The 21,521-nt window shown below is 45.3% G+C and overlaps 1 protein-coding gene across 1 annotated transcript; it reads left to right on the top strand.

Moving 5' to 3' along the window:
- The first annotated feature begins 4,821 nt into the window (after window positions 1-4,821).
- Window positions 4,822-20,372, top strand: PSMD3 (proteasome 26S subunit, non-ATPase 3). Its single transcript, XM_056863492.1, has 12 exons — window positions 4,822-5,072; window positions 8,699-8,889; window positions 9,338-9,475; window positions 11,355-11,491; window positions 11,583-11,773; window positions 13,817-13,920; window positions 14,055-14,169; window positions 16,229-16,348; window positions 16,615-16,718; window positions 17,831-17,986; window positions 18,926-18,976; window positions 20,226-20,372. The coding sequence occupies exons 1-12, from the start codon at window positions 4,892-4,894 to the stop codon at window positions 20,301-20,303; spliced, it is 1,566 nt and encodes a 521-aa protein (XP_056719470.1). The 5' UTR covers window positions 4,822-4,891; the 3' UTR covers window positions 20,304-20,372.
- Window positions 20,373-21,521: the final 1,149 nt, after the last annotated feature.

Below are 21,521 nucleotides of genomic sequence, written 5' to 3'. Positions count from 1 at the left end.
CCTCCCCCCGAAATGGCACCCTTTATGCGGGTTTTATGGATCTTAAGGAAGCTTTTGATACCATCCCGAGGGAGAGGCTATGGTTGAAACTATCACATTCAACTATGGATAGGAGGTTACTATGGCTTATTCAGCAATTTCATACTGACCTCACAGCTCAGGTTCGCTGTGGCAACCAAGGAGAACTAACCGAGCCTTTTGAACTGGCCAAGGGAGTTAGACAAGGTTGCCTCCTTGCTCCTCTCTTGTTTAATCTATACCTGAATGATATGGCAACCAATTTCTCAGAGTTTTGCCACCCCCCAAAGCTTGCAAGCCATTCCACGCCGATTCTACTCTATGCTGACGATGCAGTTCTCCTGTCCCGCACAAGAATTGGTTTGAAAAGATCTTTGCAAACTTTTTCTGAGTACTGCTCTAGGGAAGGTCTTAAAATAAACCATCATAAATCTAAGATCATGATCTTCACTAAGAGGAGGAAAATGCCTCTTTTTCGCTGGGTATTAGATGGCTTTTTTTCGCTGGGAGCCTTTGGATCAGTCTCGAGGGCAGCCCTATGTAGAGCGAGTTACCAGCCTAGTGGTGACCGCCTTGTGGATCACTGTGGCTAGGTCGGGACAGGAGAGATAAGGCACCAGCTTCTGGGCCCAGCGGAGATGGAAAAAGGCCGTCTGGACCACAGCTGTGACCTGAGCCTCCATTGATAGGGAGGCATTAAGGATCACACCCAGGCTCTCGACAGCAGGTGCAGATGTTAATTGCACGCCGTCAAGAGCCGGGAGGCGGCACCCCACCCCAGAGCTGCCCCGACTGAGCCAAAGGACAGCCATCACATAGCAAGATATGTTGATAAGCCACTGTTTAGGCCTGGATCAGGCTCTTAAACCCCTGGCCTCATGCTTGTTTGTTTTTATGAAGCAGATACTAAGAGCTTGACCCTTGCACTTCCAAATGGTGGGACACCCCAATGCTCTGCTGCAGTTTAGATCTCACGTAGCAACATTAGCAGCAGTGGACAAACTGTCTGTCAAAGAAATTTGTCAACCATTACAGATCTTCTAACTCAGGAAACCCTGATAGGGTTGCCAACTCTGGCCTGGCCTGGGAAATTTCTGGAGATTTGGGGGCAGAACAAGGAGGGAGCATGGTTTGGGGAGGGAGCTCAGCAGCATATAACCGCTCCACCCTCCAAAGCTGACATTTTCTCCTGTCAAACTGATCTCTGTGTTCTGGAGATAAGCTGTATTTCCAAGAAATCTCCAGCCCTCCACCTGGAGTTGGAAACCCTACCTGATAATCATCCAACAAGCCCCCGAGTTTCCAAAATGCATCTTGAAACCCATTTAAATATACAGCATAGCCCTCCACTGACTCCACAAATTGAAGATCAGGAATATCAGAAATAAGAGCCTAATATGGATGGAATCCTGTGTGTGTGAAAGAATCTAGTTTAGTGGCTACTTGGGGAAAGCCTACAAGATGCTTGTGGCTAATAAGCTACCATTTCTTCTGGGTGGTTGTGATCCAGCTATCACAGTTCCAGAAGTGAAATTTATTTTGGGTTTATTTGAATTTAAGAGACATGAGGAAAGCGTACAAGCACTAAATTCAAACCACACTCTGAAGCCATAACTAGTTTGAATTTATGTGCCTCAGCCAGGCTTCTCCTTTGACTTCCTAGAGACTTGTGCTGCTGATCTCTTCTTTTGAACCTGTAAATAAATACATCTTTATTATTTGCCTACAGCTCCTGCCTCAGTGATCTCTGTGTTCTTGCTAACTACGAAATTTAACTCACAGCAGAGAACCCACATCCTTTACACTTGCTACCCTAAGAACATTTTGCAACTGAGGGAAGGGTTTAAAGTTCAGAACAAACCTTGTTTCCCAAAATCGTAAGAGGCTACGTGGGTCCCCTTGGTTGGTAGAAAGGGCTTGTCACAATGAACCATAATCAGAATACTGAGAATATGTGTGCATCAGATATTGTGAATGAAACTGTCACAGCTGTTACTAGAATGTGGAGTCTGCATACTCAATGCAGATATTGCCATCTGGTGTTTGTACTCTGAATCTCAGTTATTAAAAAAAAACAAGTCTCAGTAAAATCAGCAGTTCTACCATAAGAAACTTTTACTTTAAATGCGACCTTTAAAATGCCTATTCATGGTCCCGACACAAAAGGAGAAATTGACCCTGCATAAATGGTGGGGGCGGATCATGCAAAATCACAGCCGCGCGTTAGCTATGCAAATGGCGGTTGCTAATGGAAGGAATGAAGGAGCAGGCGAGTGTGTGTGTGAAATTTCTCCTTTTGTGAGCATAAGAAAAATAATTTATAAAAATAACAAAAGAAAATTTGTGGCTGCGTGTTGGAATACTGTTTGATAACAGGAGATTTAGCTGGCTATTATATGCAACCTCCAGGTGGTGGCTGGAGATCTCCTGCTAATTCAACTGATCTCCAGCCGATAGAGCTCGGTTCACCTGGAGAAAATGGGCGCTTTGGCCATTGGACTCAATGGCATTGAAGTCCCTCCCCTCCCCAAACCCCGCCCTCCTCAGGCTCCGCCCCAAAAACCTCCCACCAGTGGCGAAGAGGGACCTGGCAACCCTCCGTATTAGTCTGTCACTAGCACTAGAAAAGAGCAGGAGTCCAGTAGCACTTTAAAGACTAACAAAATTTCTGGCAGGGGGATGAGCTTTCGTGAGCCACAGCTCACTTCTTCGGGTATTTTAGGCAAAAAAGCTCATCACGTTAATATTTTAAATACACAAATTCCCACCCCTGACACTCTGGCCATGACAAGCTAGCTCAAGCTAATATGTCTGTATTATTGTATTAATTCCCAATGACAATAACACAGTAGGAGGTTAGATGCTGGAATTGACTGAGAAGATGTTGGAATTGACTGAGAAGCTGCTGGAATTGACTGAGATGGCAAAACTTACAGCTTTGATAAATCACAATGATAATGTACAATTTTGGGGGGTATGGGAGGTGTGGAGAACTTACTGCGAAAATCAATTTTTAATGGGATCATTTAAAGGATACTCGTTGATCTAATCCCACATATACAGTTTGCTTAAAGTAAGATAAATGTAGGTTTAATAATAGTGGGATTAGTTCCTTTAGCAAAAGATTATACAATTTATTTTAAGATGGAAGAGGGTGAGGGGGAAGTCATATTATTGTTGAATTGTATTACTATTTTTTTATTTTATTACTATTGCTATTAATTTTATAGTATTGGATAATGTCATATAAGATGTTATAATTGGAAAAATAATAAAAATTATTTAAAAAACAACAACACAGTAGGAGGTTGAGAGTTCAAAGCAGTTTGTTTATTAGGCCCAATATACACACCGGACGAGAACTGCCCCAAATGCGCAGGACAATTCACACCCCAGAACAAAGGATTGGATTGCAACAATGTTTATAACTTTGGGTCAGGGGTGTTACCATTACGTCTATTTACTGCACATTGGTTGTCTACTTCACTTTAATTAGCATAGCGTATTAGATATTGGCCGAAGCTGTCTCTAAGGAAGCACTAGGTCTAGAAACACCTTCCTTTTATTTATATATATATATATATATATATATATATATATATATATATATATATATATATATATATATATATATATAATGTTTATATTTATATTTATATATATATATAATGTTTATATATATATATAAATTTTATTATTTTTATAATAATTAAAAAAGAAATTATATGTTTAAATCAAAACATAAAAAAGAAAACATACAAAATATAAAAATACAAAAAAGAGCACTTATAAAGCCATCATAATTACAATTATATAATATGAAATTGCAAAATACAGTGCTCCATTACCCACCACCACCCCCAAACAGTAGAAACACATTCCTAAGGGTGTAGGTAAGATACTGTTTTTCTCTACTGGTGAACGGCCGTACCAGGCAAGCCATGTAGTCTTTCATTCTGGCAGTTTATTATGGTGTCTGCCAGACTCCTGCTAACTTAAATGATTACACATTAGGGCATCTGTTTCAAGGATCACTACTTTACCCCTTATACCTGGGGCTGCATGTCAATTACATATACGTGCTCTCACATAGTATTGTGCTACTCAGTGGTTCCCAACCTTTTTTTGACCAGGGACCACTAGGACTTTTTTGTTCGGTGCAGGGACCCCAAGGTTCAAAATAAAAATTCCGAGAATTTTAAAAATAAACTTTAATCATAACTGTTAGTTAAACATTAAACTTAGAATAATATTTGAATATATATATATTTTTATAATAGAGAGCTTTTAATTGAAAATATTAATTTATTATGGGTTTATAACTTTGTTTCGCGGACCTTAATTTAGTTCTCATGGACCCCCGGTTGGGAACCAGATGCTAACCCTTATATCCTGGGCTTAGCATCTTTACAAGCGCGAGTATGCGGACTGAGCATAAAGCATACATTTCCAATACATTTCCCATAGCACATAATGATTTCAGGCATTACAAAGCAAAAGCTGCCTTTTTATTGCTTTGCTTCTGCAAGCATCTCTCCGAGCAGAGCCGACAGAACGACGACGAAAATCCTCAAAGGGCGACGGAAGGACCCGAGCGAAAAGGGCGGAGGCGGAAACACCCGAATCCTCAAAACGGAGAATCCCGACCACTTCCGAAAACTGCCGAAGGGCGATCCCGATGAGTCAGCCGAGTTCTCGCGAGAGAGAACGGGAGGGGGGGAGAGAGAGAAACCCACCCGATCCGTTCTCTCTGCCCGCCTCTTTCGGGCTCGCTTCTCGGCGCTCGGCTGATCGGGCCTGCCCCCGTCTTCCCGTCGCCCCTTGCGGTAGTTGCTCTGTCACGGCCGTAGCCGGTCTGAAGGAAGGCGAAGCCATGAAGCAGGAAGGCGGCTCCCGCCGCCGCGCCGGGGCCGAGAAGGCCAAGCCCCCGCCCGCCGAGCCCACCCAGCCGCCCCCTCCGCCCGCCGACGTCGAGATGCACGAGGAGGCCGCGGCCGCCGAAACGACTTCGGGGGAGAAGTCGCAGCGCGAGCTGGACGCCGTCACGCTGGAAGGTGAGGGGACGACAAGCGCCCCGGGGGGGTGGGGGGTGGGGGGTGGGGTGAAAATAGAACCCACGGGTTGTGAGGAAGGGGCGGGGCCTGGATCGCGGGGGGGCGGGGCCACAGCCCCCTCCTCAACGGCCCTCCTCCCGAAGGCCAGGTAAGGGCGGGGCTAAGGGTGCCTTGAGGAGGACCATGCTCTCTCCGCGGCTCCCCATTGGCTGGTGGAGACTGCGGGGGCGGGACGTGCTCCTAGGCTGGGGATAACGGCTGGGGCCCAACTGGGGAGGAGTTAATAACGGGGTGGAGCTAAACTAGTCACTCCCCCTTGTGGGCGGGGCTCCTTTTCTCATTCCCAGTGAGGGGTGTGTGGCTATCTGGTAGGGGTGGGACGAATCAGGACTCGTTTCAGTAATTAAAAAGATTTGGCTGGGGCAAAAGAAATCGGAGGTTTAAATCAAATTTGGTGGTTCTTTAATGACTAATAAAGTTTTTATTTATTGTTTGGTGGGCTGGAGCCCAGGTTATAGCAGAGTGAAATCTTGTTGGTTTTTAAGATGAACGCATGAAGCTGCCTTATACTGAATCAGACCCTTGGTCCCTCAAAGTCAGTATTGTCTGCTCAGACTGGCAGCGGCTCACCAGGGTCTCAGGCAGAGGACTTTCACATCACCTTTAACGGGAGATGCTGGGGATTGAACCTGGGACCTTATGCATGCCAAGTAGATGCTCCATTACTGAGCCAAAGCCGCCCCTCCCCATAAGATGCTATTAGACCTCTGTCTATTTTTACTTTTTTGGTACAGCTTCCTCTGGAATTACTGCTGTGGTTTAAATGTTCGCCCATATGTGAAACCGGAGCTGGGTCAGGTGCTGCTACCTAGTCTGGGTGTTTACAGCAGTCAAGGGTGGGTTTGGCTGTTAAACAACCCTGGAGCAAGCTGGTTCAGATGGTCCTTGTGGTGTAGCCCACATTATTGGGACTACTTGGCGCAGTTTCCTCCTGGTTGCCTGTTGTGCTCCCAGGTGGTGTAGTGGTTAGAGTGTCAGTCTAGGATCTGGGAGGCCCATGTTAAAATCCCCAGTCTGCCCTGGATGGAAACCTTGGACAAATCATGCATTCTCAACCTAAACTACCTCCCAAGGTTCTTACAGGCAAGTGTGGTTAGGAATGCACTCTTAGTTGTGTTCACTTGATCTTTTTTTATGCCCTCTTGAAATCAGTGAGTTGAGTATATATGCATGGGATCAGGGTGCTGTACAGCTGTGTGAAGTTCTTGGTAGAACAGTGAGCATGTACAAAACTTACTAAGATCAACTGGTAATATTCTGCTACAGGTTCCATCTTCCAGTTAATATATGCTAGTGAGTACATAGAGCAAAACATCTTAATATGGCATTGCGGCTCTGGAATTCATTTCCAAAGAACAGTGGCCAGAGTCCAATCTTGCATAGTTTAAAAGATGTCTTATTTACATGGGTTTCTGGTTGCTGATGCTGGATTTGTAACATAGTATTTATAGGGATGGTTTCATTCTCTTTTAAAGTCTTGTGTTTATTGATCTGTTTTGCCTGAGAAAAGTGCAATCCACTAGTGTGATCATATGCAATCAAAACACTTGCATACTTCTTAAAAGTTAAGGGATAACTCATCTAATCCGTAATCTTACTGGATCTGAGGACCACCAGAAGGCCAGTAAATCGTAGGTAGTCCGCAGGAAATTGGCCGGTGGATCATGGTCTGCCTTTGCCCCTTCCTAGCTGTTAAGGAACATAGAAATAGCACAGTGTCATTGTAGATATTTTCAAGATGGAGGAGGTTGCAATTTTGCAGATGATGGGGGAGGTAGCACATAATTAATTGCTCTTTGTTGCTTCAGAGGGTCAGTGAGGAGGCAGGGACATGCGCCTGGGCACTTGTAATGAAGAAGTACAGCAGCATCTTAGTGTGGCTTATTCCCTGTGGTAGGAGTTTTTGTAGCATTGTTGAGACATACCACCTGCTTCCAACAGACTGGTGAAGTAAACCCAGAACTGTCTGCAGTCCATGGCATGATATTGCAACTTTATGCATTCCATCCTTTTCCACTGACCACTTCATTGCTACAATGGATTGGTACCCACAGTTCATTTCTAAGCCTGCAACGAAATAGTAGGAAATAATCCACATTGCCCACCCTGCAGGTACAACAAAGCAGGATAAGGGTATAAAGAAGTAACTAATTGGCAGCAAGTGATCTTGAACATGCAACCCAAAATAAGGTCTTGCCACAGTAAGCTACTTGGTGTCTAAAGTACTGCACTGGTTTTTGTCTTGTAATGTCTACAGAACACAGCTCCTTGTCTGTAACTGCTCATGGCTATTTTGATAAAATCCCAGAGTCTAGCCACCTTTTCCTACTCTATTAGATTTGCCTGTAGTTTTATCAAACAGCATGTGGTGGAACTTGCTAACAGTCAAATGGTTCTTTGCCCAGCTTTTTCTTTTCAACATAAATGTGTGTGCTTCATTGTGGTGAGTGTTCTGTTGCCAAGAGAAACTTCCTTCTTTCCTATCATCCCTCCTTGGGCCAAATCCCCACCTCTTTCAGCCATGTAATTCTGTCTATACTTTTCTGTACTGTAGCAGTACTGTACCTTGGTAATTGTCTCAGTGCATGTTTTGGGTGGAAAAGAGTAGAAATCCAAAGAAGCACAGCAAAAGAATTGCAAGCCTACTCAGGAGTTATCAAAATGCTAGCTTCTTTGCTCGATTTATAATCCTACCTGTGTTCTGAAGGTTCCAAACACCTAATGACCTGTAAAATTAGGAACGTCTGCCTGAAATTTGGCAAGGAAGATCCCTTGGGTAAGGGATATCACCACTGAAAATGTCATGCCGTTGAAAGCAATAGAAAATAAATATAATAATGAATGGGATAAACAAGATTAAAGGAATTATTTTGAAAAATTACACCTTTTCTAACTGTGTACTAGTATACTTAGAACATTACTTAGCTTTTTCCTATAGTTTGTATCATGTGGTCCTCATTGTTACTTGTAAAATTTAGTTGTGTGGGTGATATGGACTTTGGTCCTCTGGAACTGGAGAGGCTTGACTCTCGCTACCATGGAGAATCCTTCAAGGAGCAGCTGTTCTAAATGTCTTGCATTTTGTCATTGGGTGCTGTTAACACCCCACCAGTTGGTTACACATCAAAATAAGCACTATAAACATTGCTGACCTCAATGACAAAATAAAATCCAGTACAATGTTGTTTTTAAGCTAAGCAGAACACCTAGGTGAAAGTATCATAAGAGAATATTTGAACAAGTCTGCATCATAACCCAGGTAGCTAACTGCACTGCACATGTTACTTATGTGAATGCATACTGACTTTTACAAGCTCTTGGTACCCCTGTAAGTACACCTTACTTCCACCATTGTGCAGAGGACATGTGGGGGCCATGGTTTAGGATCCAGAGATGGCCTGGGATAACCGCAGGGGTTTCTTGGGTTTTGTAGTTTCGGTTTAATTTTGTTCTGGTGTTTGGGGTTGGCCTGCTGACTAAGTGTTCAGTCTTCACCCACCCCTGCTATCCAGTCTGTTCCTCTGTTTGAGCTTTGATGGTTTTGCCTTTCTCCTTGGCCATTGCAGATATCAAAGAGCACGTGAAGCAGCTGGAGAAAGCCATCTCTGGGAAGGAGCCCCGTTACGTCCTTCGTGCCCTGAGAGCACTGCCCTCCACCTCCCGCCGTCTCAATCCCAATGTGCTCCAGAAAGCCATCAATGGTTTTTTCACATCCAACAGTGCTGTGCGAGACTTCCTCATCGGCTTCTTGGAGGAGGCAAGTCCAAAAGGAATTTAGTGAGGCAGTGTTACGTAGCAGTTAGAGTGGTGGATTAGGACTGGGCAGTCAGGAAGCTCACCTGAGACAGTCTCTATCTCTCTCTCCCAGCCTCATCCAACTCACTGGGTTGTTGTGAGGACAAAGTGGAGTTGCATCTCTGAGCTCCCTTGGAGGAAGCACAGGATAAAAATGTAATCGCTTGGCAGAAGCTGCATACTGTCACCCTAGACTGGGTACCTGATTCAGAAAATTCCTGTGTTTCCCCCACAAGAGGCTCTTTAGGTCCAGTTAAAACAGGGCAACAACACTCAGTAATCACCTATGATTAAAATTGTTATCACTAGCTGTAGTCCCTAATGCTCTGGTATTGAAGAGTCCTTGGGGTGGAGGGAGAATTACAGCCTCCCACTGTCCTAATGCACTTCTCTTTCCCACCTGTTTGTAGCCTATGGACACAGAAGCGGATCTGCAGTTCCGGCCCCGCACTGGCAAGGCAGCTGCCACTCCTCTCCTTCCAGAAGTTGAAGCGTATCTCCAGCTGCTCCTGGTCATCTACCTGATGAATAGCAAACGCTACCAAGAGGTAACACAGTGCCACCCATCCTGTGTCTTGGCCCCTGTTGAAAGCAGAGAACTGCCTGAAGTTGGCATAGGGAGGGCGGACAGCAAAATAGACCAGCAACATTAGTCACCATTCTTGATCTCTTTCCACGTATACCCAGCTAGAGGATAAAAGTTGTGGCTGTAAATAACATGCCATGCAGATCTAGAGTATTGGCACGAGGAGGGAGGTGGCGCAATTAGTAGCCAAGCTGGAACGTGTCCAGAGGAGGGCAACAAAGATGGTGAGGGGTCTGGAGACCAAGTCCTACAAGGAAAGGTTGAAGGAGCTGGGTATGTTTAGCCTGAAGAGAAGACAGAGGGGATATGATAACCATCTTCAAGTACTTGAAGGGCTGTCATATAGAGGATGGTGCCGAGTTGTTTTCTTTTGCCCCAGAAGGTCGGGCCAGAACCAGCGGGTTGAAATTAAATCAAAAGAGTTTCCGTCTAGACAGTAGGTAGAATTTTCTAACAGAGCAGTTCCTCAGTGGAACAGGCTTCCTCTGGAGGTGGTAAGCTCAGGAGGTTTTTAAGAAGAGGTTAGATGGCCATCTGTCAGCAATGCTGATTCTATGACCTTAAGCAGATGATGAGAGGGAGGGCATCTTGGCCAACTTCTGGGCATGGCGTAGGAGTCACTGGGGGTGTGGGGGGGAGGTAGTTGTAAATTTCCTGCATCGTGCAGGGGGTTGACTCGATGACCCTGGTGGTACCTTCCAACTCTGTGATTCTTTGTGCTGTCCTGGGCTCTGCAGGCAGGCTCAGTCAGGGCTCCTCTGGAATAATTCACTCAGGACTAGATAGCGAGACTCGAAAGGTGTTAACAGGAGCTGGAACTAGAGGGGAGGAGTTGGAACACAGGCTTGCGCCTAGTAGACCCATTGATTCACCAAGGCAGCCTTCCCAAGCCTCACCCTAAATAGGCTAGAAGGTAATGAGGCTCATCTGCTCTGCTGTCAGGTATTGAAGCTCCTGTGTTTGGACCCAGATCTTGTAATGGAGTATCACTTCCACCATGCTACTCTGGGATGGGTGGCCTGCTGCTAGTCTGGCACTTCGCCTCCTTTGGATCGCCTCGGCCCGGGCCTTCTGTTCTTGCAGAAGGGTGAAACAAAGTGACCCAATAACATATGCCACGTCAAACTCAAAGGGGTGGCTCTGAAATGAAGCCTCAACCAGAACTGAAAAATAAGTAACCAGGCCCTAGTTTCTAGTAGACCTAGTCCTGTCTCTAAACAAAAAGCGGGGTAAGGGACACAGTTGGGAATTCCCAATATTTGCCGCAGAAAAATAGACTGGGCTGACTCTAACTTCTGGTTGGACACTAGAGGTGGCTTTTGGCAGGGTGGCACTAATCAGTGCCTCTCCTCGCTAGCTGTCCTCCAGTTCCAAGAGCCAGTGTGGGGTAGTGATTGGAGTGTTGGGCTAAGGTCTGGCAGACCCAGGTTCAAAGCTCTACTCTACGATGGAAGCTTGCTGAATGACTTGGGCACATTAATCACATCATCTTCAGATGTGACAAAGGGAGCTTTGACTCTTGAAAGCCTATACCCTGGAAATCTTGTTGCTCTCTAAGGTGTTACTGGTCTCGAACCTGGCTGTTCTACTGCCGACCAACATGGCTACCCTCGGAAACTTGCTGAGCAAAGTGATTGAATACAAACGTGCACACCCGTTTCCTATGTCTGACCCAGCAGGCTTTTTTTGGTCTTGACTTAAAGAACTCTGGCAGCCCAGGCAGAAAGTCCAGGAGTTGAGATGTAGGCTAAAGTGGAATAAACAAATACTGTCTACAAGCCCTGCATGTCAGCATTTGGAACCCAAGTTCTCTGCTTAAAGTGTGTCTCCCCTTTTCCCAGGCCCAGAAAGTATCAGATGATCTTATGCAAAAGACGAGTCCCCAAAACCGCCGAGCCCTGGATCTAGTGATGGCCAAGTGTTACTATTACCACGCACGCATCTACGAGTTTTTGAACAAGCTTGATGTGGTCCGGAGGTAAGTCCAGCATCCGTGTCCTCTTTATGATATTCTTCCAAATTTCTTAGTGACTCACCCTCTTTCCCTTTCTTCTTTTTATCCCCAAAAGCTTCCTTCATGCTCGCTTAAGGACAGCAACCCTCCGCCACGATGCAGATGGCCAGGCCACCCTCTTGAATCTGCTGCTGAGGAATTACCTTCACTATAACCTCTATGACCAGGCAGAAAAGCTGGTCTCCAAATCAGTGTTTCCTGAACAGGCGAACAATAATGAGTGGGCCAGGTACCTCTACTACACAGGTGAGGAGCAGCAATCTTAGAAGCCGCTTTATATAGCTCTGACCTGTGCTTGCGAATCCCATTTGGTCTGGGATTAAATGTGAGACTGAAAATTTTGTGTGAAAATTGTGTCGTATTTTCTGCTTTTTGTGAACTGTTTTGGTCCCAGGAAAGCATCGGGCCATCTGAATAATTTATGAAATTAGCCTTTCACTTTTTCCCCTACTGCTACTAACCATGAGGAAGGAACCATTTTTCTACCCTGAGAGAAGAAACCCCTCTGTCTACTTTGCAACTCCTGGTCACTGCCACTCCAACTTTCATGATCTCCCAAGCATTGCCCTCAAGGGCAGGAAACTGGTGTTTTGGGTTGAGAAATGCCAAATTCCACACTTAAGCTGCTGTTTACAGCTGTGTTGGTTTCAAAAGTAAAAGCCAATAATACCTATTACGTAATACCTTTATTAGAATCAGTTCAATAGTACATAACGCTGTGCAAGCTTTCATGTTTCCAGTACTCTTCAAAATCCATATATAGCACTGCTAAGCAGCCCTTGATTAAAGTTAGTGGGATCAGATTCCTGGTCATAGAAAAACAGATGTGAAATGTTTGTTTGTTACTGGGGGGAGGAGGGAAAATCCTGCCCACTTCTTTCTGTATGCTGATGGCTGGAGCAGTTGTCGGTAGGCACATTTGATTTATCTTTAAGTGTGTATTGTGCTGTCTTCATAATGACAAATTCAAAGCAAGTGATGATAAAACACTAAAGGGCGAAATAAATGCTTAAAATCAGATAGATAGATAGATAGATAGATAGATAGATAGATAGATATAAAAATTAGGCTTAAGTGGTTAAAGGGCAAACCTCATTGTTGTGGATTAATTTCTTTGTGGACCCCTCCATATCAAATGGAATTTATCCTACCCTCATGCTTGTTGGGAGGGCTGCACTGCTAAAGGCAACTGTTTCCTTTTATCTGTTTTGAATCTCTTGCCCTCCAGCTTTAGCAGATGACCCCATGTTCTAGTATTATGGGAGAGGGAGAAAAACGTCGCCCTGTCCACTCTCTCCAAACCATGCATAATTTTATAGACCTCTATCATGTCTCCCCTTAGCCGCCTTCTTTCCAAGCTAAACAGCCCTAAGCGTCTACCTTTTCTCTACCTTTAAGGAGTTTAAGGGAGTTTAATTCCCTTCCCCTCCTGACAACAGACACATTTTGAGGTAGGTGGGGCTGAGAGAGTACGGAGAGAACTGTGACTAGCCCAAGGTCACCCAGCAGGCTTCATGTGGAGGATAGGGGAATCAAACCTGGTTCTCCAGATTAGAGTCCGCCGCTCTTAGCCCCTACGCCACGTTCTAGAAGTTGCTTTTTTTTTTAAGCCCACAGAGGAAGTTGATGCCAGTGTTCTGGGTCAGCTTTCCATGGGGATACAGTTTTTAGCTCTGAGGACTGGCCCTTTGAAGTGAAAGTTTTGCTCATGCTTTGTGGTAAAATTTTGATTTCTTGTCATTGTTGGATGAATAATAATTGCCGAGACAATTTTGCAGGGCTGTACTGGGTCCCCAGGGCATAGGTGACATTGTTAAAGGGAGAAAGTAACAGACATGACCTCTGGACAGTGTGATGCCCTGCTGGTGTGCTGTTTAATCGACCTGGGGTAGCACAAACCCTTGAGCCAGGCCTGCCATTGGTCATCTGCACATGAGCTGGGCGAGGCTGCATTGGGTTGCAGGTTGTCCTCCTGTGATTCCCATGAACTGCTTTTTTAGGGTTCTCCCAGGCAGGAGGGTTACAGATGTGTCTCTGTAGATGCATCACACCTGACATTCACAGGCTGTATGGGGACCAGAGACAGGAGCAGCCCGGCTGGTATAGAACCCAAGAGTGACCGCAACACACAACCCTGCTTCTTGTAGCCACCCTCTCTTTGAGGTCTCTTCCCTTCTGGTCTCCAGAGAGCACTAGATTTGCAGTGGTGCATAGCAGAAATTGTCCATTAGTTGCAGTCTTAGCTGGTCAGGCCCCCGCCAGCCCTTCTGAGCTCCTCCTCCCTTCCAGGCCGCATCAAGGCCATTCAGCTGGAATATTCCGAAGCCCGTAGAACCATGACGAACGCCCTTCGGAAAGCACCACAGCACACAGCGGTTGGCTTCAAGCAGACGGTAAGCGAGTGGAGGGGATTCATCCAGGGGAGAGGGCTGGTTGTACAGAGCCTTTTGCACAGAGCTGTTTGGCAGTCTGCTGGCAGTAACATGACAAATGGATGGGGATTCCTCCCCCCCTTTTGGTGCCCTAGGTCCATAAGCTGCTGATCGTGGTGGAGCTCCTGCTGGGCGAGATCCCGGACAGACTGCAGTTTCGCCAGCCATCTTTGAAGAGGTCACTCATGCCCTACTTCCTCTTGACACAGGGTAAGCAATGCAGCCAAGGGTCCTTCTTAACAGATCCTGGAAGATAGTGGCCGATGGGACTGTAGCGCTAGCAAACCTGAGCCAAAATACCATATCTCACAATGGTCTTTATCAATAACTGTTTCAGAATCTTCTCCTACAGAACTGACTATTTGAAATATTCTTCTTACACCTGGTAGTCTGTTTGAAAAGATATAAATACATGCATTATGCGTATCATATTCAGTATGTGAGATTGAACTTTAATCTGCTTGGTATATGGGACATAATGCATCCTCTTCTAGTAGAATAAGCCAGTGATGTGTACTTCCTATTTCGTCCCCTTCCCCATCTCCCAGATATCCCCAGTAAACCAAAGCTGTTGGAGACAAGATACACACAGAAGTACTTAGAGACAAAGACCATTTGCTTGAGCACTTGATAGCTCTGTTTTGTAAACTGCTTCATTGGCTCTATCAGCAAATGCCAAGAAGAGAGTAAAGTTTAACAGTACTTTAAGAAACTTCCTTTTCAAGGGTCAAAAAGGGCAAGAGTCCAGTAGCACCTTAAAGACTAACAGATCTGAAGAAGTGAGCTGTGCCTCACAAAAGCTCATACCCTACCAGAAAATATTTTTGTTAGTCTTTAAGGTGCTACTGGACTCTTGCCCTTTTTGACTACTGCAAACAGACTAACACGGCTACCCACTGTGAATTTCCTTTTCAAGGGATAGTTTTTAAATGGAAAGTTAATAGTGCCATCCACAGCTGAGAGTTATACTCTTCTAAGCTCACTGACTTCAGTGGACTTAGAAAGGTGTAACTGCTTAGGATTGCACAGTAAATTTCACTGTAAATTTCCCAACTCCCCTAAATCACCGCCTAAGCAAACCCTGTTCAAGTGATGAAGTTTACCACTGGTCACAAGTTAAAATCCAAGAGGACTTTCTGTCTTGGAATCCTGAAAAGTTTCACCAAAAGGTTAAGTGTCAGATTGGGTGTTGTTGTTTTCTCTCTCTTTACAACAAAATTTACTGCTCTTCAGACTTGCTTTCTGAGACAGTGGAGTGTGCTTCCACTATTGCAACATCTTAGCACTCGTAAGTAATGGAGTGCATTCCACCTGAGGGTGTGGTTATACTCCACTATCCATGTCCCACGCCCTAGAGGTCAGGTGTCAAAAGGTAGAGGTTTTAGCTGCTGCATCAATGAGGTACAGGACTTGCTTGAAGAGTAGACCCCACCACAAAATGTGATACGCAAACAACAGAACAATGTAAAGAAACCACAGTTCATTTTGCAGAATATCATGATTGTGTCCATGAGAACCTTCAAATTATTTTTTTCATGGGAAAAGCCAATCAGAAAAGCAAAACCCCTGACCTGTGTCCTATGCAAATGCTGCAGGTCAGCTCCAGCTGAGTGCTTACACCAGCATCACTGCATGCCTTTGGAGAAGGCCACATGTGTCGCTGATGATGGAGACTGTCCTTGGTAGCCATGTATTCATGTTGTGAAACAAAATGTCTCACACTAACATGTTGGTCCAAAGCATTTGTTTAAAAGACTTTTATCCTGCCTGTCAACGCACAGCACTCCCAAGGTGGTCTGGAACAGTACAAAAAACCATTAGTGAAAATTAATTACCTTCATAGAATTAAGTTAAATAAAGAGTAATGTATGAGGCAGCATCAGAAATACCACTTAAATGCACATTTAAGTGCATTTAAGGTAACATAAGTTGCATAAATAAATTGCTGCTGTCACATACTACATACGGCAGGGTTATTATTTAGCCATGGATTACATTTTTGAAGTGTTGATGGGACATATGATATTTGATACACACTTCTGGAGTTTTGTATTTGTCATATGCTCATGTAAATATATTCATTTATGTGTGGTTATTTTGTAGCTTTTCTTGCTTGCTTTTGTATTGGGATCTCTTTTTCTGTCTTTGGAGTAACACAGTCCAACATTGAAGTGCAAGAGAATTCCCAAGCTGCAGGTTTTCCCTTTCCAGTTACATTTCCCTATCCCCTATCCTGTCAGTCCTCACACACCCCTTTTTGGTTTTACAGCTGTTCGGACAGGAAACCTGGCCAAGTTCAACCAGGTCCTGGATCAGTTTGCTGACAAGTTCCAGACTGACGGGACCTACACCCTTATTATCCGACTGAGGCACAATGTGATCAAGACAGGTGAGGAACCAGACATCTCCAGGTATCCATCATCTGTTTCAGCAATGAGGACTGGGCCTGGTCCTGCATTTCGAAGTCCCAGCTCAGCCAGGCATCTCTTTTCAGAGATCCTGGCTGTTCCCCTTCTCTTTTCCTTTCTGAGGCTTTTGAGGGTATGGGTGTGAAGTTTCCCCTTGAGCAGAAAGAGCTTGTACGTATCTGGTAGATATCCCCGAGTGCATCCACCCCCTTTTGTGCTCTGAACTCTCTTTCTGTCTCTTGCACAGGGGTTCGCATGATTAGCCTTTCATACTCGCGCATCTCCTTGGCTGACATCGCCCAGAAGTTGCAGCTGGATAGTCCAGAAGATGCTGAGTTCATTGTCGCCAAGGTGAGCTGCTGGGATGGGGAGAGAACAGGAATCCCCCAGTCCCATGCTCTCCTTTTACAAAGTTAGTAAAGCACAGTGATCATCTGGCTCTCAAACAGACGCTCTTCATTTGTTGGGGGATCTTGTCCATCTCAAGAGCTGTGGAAGACCAGGATCTGAAGCATCTTAATCCAGATAAAACGTCCCCCTTCATGCTCTGATTTCCTCACCCCAAGTCTTAAGTGTCAGATTCAGATTTATTAATATGGCAGAGCCATTAAAATATTCATATCAATTACAAGATAGAATTAAAAGATACAGTATCTAAAACAAATCTTAAATGTGTGAGCAGGATTTTGTGGGATGAAGCTTGAGCCACGTGGTGTCTGAGCCACTCTTTGACACTACAAGCTCTGTGGGATGAAGTCTTGCACCACACCTTCCATCCATCATCCCCGTCCTGCTCTGTTTTACTGAGGGCCTCCCATTTCCATCCTCAGACTTCTTCCAGGTAGCTTCACACCAGCTTTGGAGATAGCATAAGCTCCTGTCGGGGGGGTAGTATTGAACCAGTACTTTTCTCCTGAACTTCCTTCTCTTTCTCTGTCTTGGAATGTTCCATTTAATGGTAGTCCCCTGTGCAATCACCAGGTCATTACTGACCCATCGGGTGATGTCACATCACAACATTTACTAGGCAGACTATGTTAACGGGTTAGTTTGCCATTGCCTTCCCCAGTCATCTACGCTTTACCATCAGAAAGCCAGGTACTCATTTTACTGACCTGGGAAGGATGGAAGGCTGAGTCAACCTTGAACTGGCTATCTGAAACCAGCTTCCATCGGGATCGAACTCAGGTCGTGAACAGAGCTTGAACTGCAGTACTGCAGCTTACCACTCTGTGCCATGTGTGGGCTAGTATTATATAAAGCAACATTGAATGCACAGGGAATTCCTCTCCCAAATAACCCCAACCTGCCTTCATATATCTGGAAAGAGTAGATAATGGCTGTCAGGAAGGCTGGTGCCCTTTTTGGAATTAACTTCCCAGTAAAGCCTTAACTGCCTGCCTGCAGTGTGATCTTACAGATCTTACTGTTAGGGGGCAACTATGTTTGTCTCTGGTTCTCAGGCCATCCGGGACGGTGTGATAGAAGCCAGCATCAACCACGAGAAGGGCTACGTCCAGTCCAAAGAGATGACTGACATCTACTCGACACGGGAGCCCCAGCTGGCCTTCCACCAGCGTATCTCCTTCTGCCTAGACATTCACAACATGTCTGTCAAGGTAATGTAGATCAGTTATCTCTCATGGGGGGCGGGGGAATCCTGCAAGCACTCTCAGGCATGTACCACATTCACAGTGGCAAGAAAAAGGGGGTGTTTCAGTTCTGCAATCAGGATCCTGCACTGGCATCCTGCACTGGAGCACTGTTGCCTTTCAGATGTGGGCCACCCTAGAGTGTCGATGCCGGTTTGTCCCACATGGAGGATGAGGCCCCCAGGGATATCGACAATTAAAGCCGGGGGTGGTTGGGAATGGATTTCTGTGTGGTTTCTTCAGTGAATGCAGGTGAATAGCCATTGAGAGGACCAACTGGTACCTGAACTGAGGAAGCCTCCAGTTCAAATCTCACAGGCAGTATGAGCTCACTGGGTACTTTTGGGGAGCCTGCACTCCACCTCAGCCCCCCATTTGCAGGATGGGATTGATAGTACCGCATGATCTTGCAAGATGGCCATAAAGGTCACTGAGCACTCTAAGTACAACATCAACGTTAATATTGTTAGCTCAAAGGCAAGTTATAGGTGTGTAGTGGTTAGAGTGCTGAACATCTTGAAGAACCAGGATTGAGTTCCCACCCTGCCAAGATGATTACTGAGTGGCCATTCGTATGTCTCTTTCCTTCAGCGCAGTATTTTTTTTCCCAGGGTTGTTGTGGGGATAAAACAGGGAAGGGGGAATATGTGCTGTTCGGAGCTCCTTGAGGGAAGGTCGGGCTAAAAAGGGACTAGATTGATAGGTAGGATCTGGAGAGCTAGAGTCTCCCTAGCTCTAGTTCGGGGCGGGGGAGGTGGAAATCTAGGTGGTTTGTTCAAGAGAGGGATCCTGGGATATGGGGCACGTGGATTTGATTCCCATCACCCTAGTCAAGCTATAGAGCATGGGATCTAGGAACCTTCTGGCTGGGCTTCTTGCTGTAAGACTTTTCCCATTCATTTTTAGGCAATGAGGTTCCCTCCGAAGTCTTATAACAAGGACCTGGAGTCTGCAGAGGTGAGTGTCCACTGGACAACTGCTGGAGAAACAGGCGTGGGTTGAGGGCATGTATTCGCACAACCCCATGGTTCTAGACCTCCCGTTGCTCAATAGGCGATCCACAAGTCTGTCAAGGCCTACAGTCTTTCTCCTCCATTCTCTGTTTCACCTCACTTCATAGCGGTTTAACAATCCCTCCCTTGGGTTGCTCGACCTTTGTTCCTCACTCAGGAATAACATTCCACCTGTCTCATTGTATCTGTGTAACAGTAGCATAACACTTCATGCACCTGATGAAATAGGTTGTGACTTCTAAAAGCTTACGCACCAACAAACAGGCCAGTCTTTGGGGAGTCTGACTTTATATGTTTATGCAGGAAAGCGCACAGGCAAAAGGGGGTGCAGTTCCTGAGTGTGAGGGAAGGGGGCAGTGCTGGCCATCCCAAAAACTTAGCTGAATATCAGTTCAGGAGCAAATGTAGGAGCATGAATTCTCCACTGAACAAGGGGTTGGGGTTAAACCAGAGCTGTAGTTCCATATCTGAAGCGATGTGCACTTCATGGTTTGTCTGCTTTTTATTTTAATGTTGCACAAACACATTTCAAATTCTGTGCTAAGGAAAGTTGGATTCTGTGAGCTGTACAAATCATGCTAACTGCAACTTTGCCTAATTTTTCTTGCTTACCATCATTTATTTTTTTCCTTTTAATAGTTCTGAGAGAGGCAAGTACATTGAATACCTGTCCCTCCCCTTCCCTGAAAAAACCTGTTCAGTTGCCTCTGTCTTTTGAGATTGCAGCAAGCATGAGCCTCATACTTTCAAGCATATTTTAGTATTTATAGGGCTAGAAAGTTGCTTTGTTTTTTATTCAAAAGCCGCGATGCTTCCATAGCTGAATTATGGGCTCAGTTTCATGTTGTGGAAGGGGGCTCTTTGGGGCTAAAATGCTAAATAACTAGCTTTGAAGGGCCCCTTTTAAAGACAACTTTTTTTGTTGTTCTGCAGAGCAGGAAAAATGCATCTCTTAATGTCACACAGATTGCCCCAGAAACATGTCAGTCAGTTTGAAATCTCTTTCGCCACTGAATTTGGAAAAGTTGAGAAGAATGCGTCCTTACAATCTCTTTGCAAACATACATTCCAGGATATATCTGTACCTAACCAAGTGTGAGAAGATATCGTTTCTCATCTGAGAAAGTGCAGAGCCCAGACCCCAAAGTCCAGCCTCGCCCCACATCAATCACATTGTCACTTTTGTTCCACAGGAGCGCCGGGAGCGTGAGCAGCAAGATCTAGAATTTGCCAAGGAAATGGCCGAGGATGATGATGACGGTTTCCCTTGATGCCCTGGGGATGGCTGCATTTATTTTTTTGTTTCTTGCCCAATACAAACCATTGTCTACTGGCTGAAACCCAGAACTCGCCTTTCTTTCTTATATTCTGCATGTCAGGGGTGGAACAGAGAAACTCACATCCTCTTATGTGCCGCAGTAGAGGGAACAGCAGGCCCTCTCCCAGGAAAGGGGTATAGGGCCCCCTCTCAACTCCAGGTCACTTTGTGGCTTTCAGCCCCACAAGACGCTAAAAGAATCCACTGTCATTCTTACCAGTTTTTAGGTGAACACAGGGATGGGGTGGGGAACACCGATGGTGACACCGTGGACACCTCTTCAGCTCCAGCTGGTGGAGTAATTTCAGTTAGAGACTTTTGTCCAACTTTATTTAGGGCTTTTAAATAAAAGTTTGGGAAAAACAAAGCCTTTTGCCTGCAATGTTGTACAGGAAAGTAGTACTGGGTTTAATGGGGTGGAGGGTCTTCAGAAGCACAGTCCTTCTTCCTGACAGCAAAGTGTACTTGCAGACATGGTCCCATCCTGCTAGGTCCTTCATCTTCAGCAGGATCAGAACTCGGTCCCCTGCAGGCAAACTCAAACGGTAGACAATAAGCAGAATGTTGCCACAATCCCAACAAACACCTTTCAGATGCTGGCTTTAATTTTTAAGTGGGGAAAAGATCCAAATCCATAAACAGTTGATTTAAAGAAGATGGGTATACCAGTTCACGTCTGAGAGCTCTCGCAAATGATTGCATGAAGGAAGGTGAGTATCCATTCACTTTTGAAGGCTTAAATTACAGTGGCAAGACTGTGTAAATCTTTGTTAAGGGGTGCCGTGAGCCTTGTCTTGCTGGAAGGTTTTAAAATGAGGCTAGACTGGCATTTGCTTAGATTTTTTTTCAGGTGGTCTTCCTGCCACTGGAGATGAGAGGGCATCATATTTTGGCAAGGGACACCTTTGAGTATGGTGCCCACTTCTGACTAGGTGCCTAAAGAAGGTGGCACTTCTATTTTCACTACAGGGCCACAAGAGGGAGCTACTTAACTGAACAACCTTTACCACTGTGGAGGGAGCTGGAGGGGGAATCTGCACTGAGTTGGAAATGCCTAATGAAAACAATGTTTCATACTTCGTGGTGTAGTGGTTAAGAGCGGTGGTTTGGAGCGGTGGAGTCTGATCTGGAGAACCAGGTTTGATTCCCCTCTCCTCCACATGAGCGGCGG

The sequence above is a fragment of the Euleptes europaea genome, chromosome 18, assembly GCF_029931775.1.
Source record: "Euleptes europaea isolate rEulEur1 chromosome 18, rEulEur1.hap1, whole genome shotgun sequence".
NCBI classification, from domain to species: Eukaryota; Metazoa; Chordata; class Lepidosauria; order Squamata; family Sphaerodactylidae; genus Euleptes; species Euleptes europaea.
Note: the sequence above shows the minus strand (reverse complement) of the source record. Positions and strands in the feature narration are given on the sequence as shown.

Coding starts and splice junctions, on each gene's coding strand:
- PSMD3 (XM_056863492.1), top strand. CDS start 4,892: ATGAAGCAGGAAGGCGGCTCCCGCCGCCGCGCCGGGGCCGAGAAGGCC. Junction 8,890..9,337: donor TCATCGGCTTCTTGGAGGAG/GCAAGTCCAAAA, acceptor ACCTGTTTGTAG/CCTATGGACACAGAAGCGGA. Junction 13,921..14,054: donor CGGTTGGCTTCAAGCAGACG/GTAAGCGAGTGG, acceptor TTGGTGCCCTAG/GTCCATAAGCTGCTGATCGT.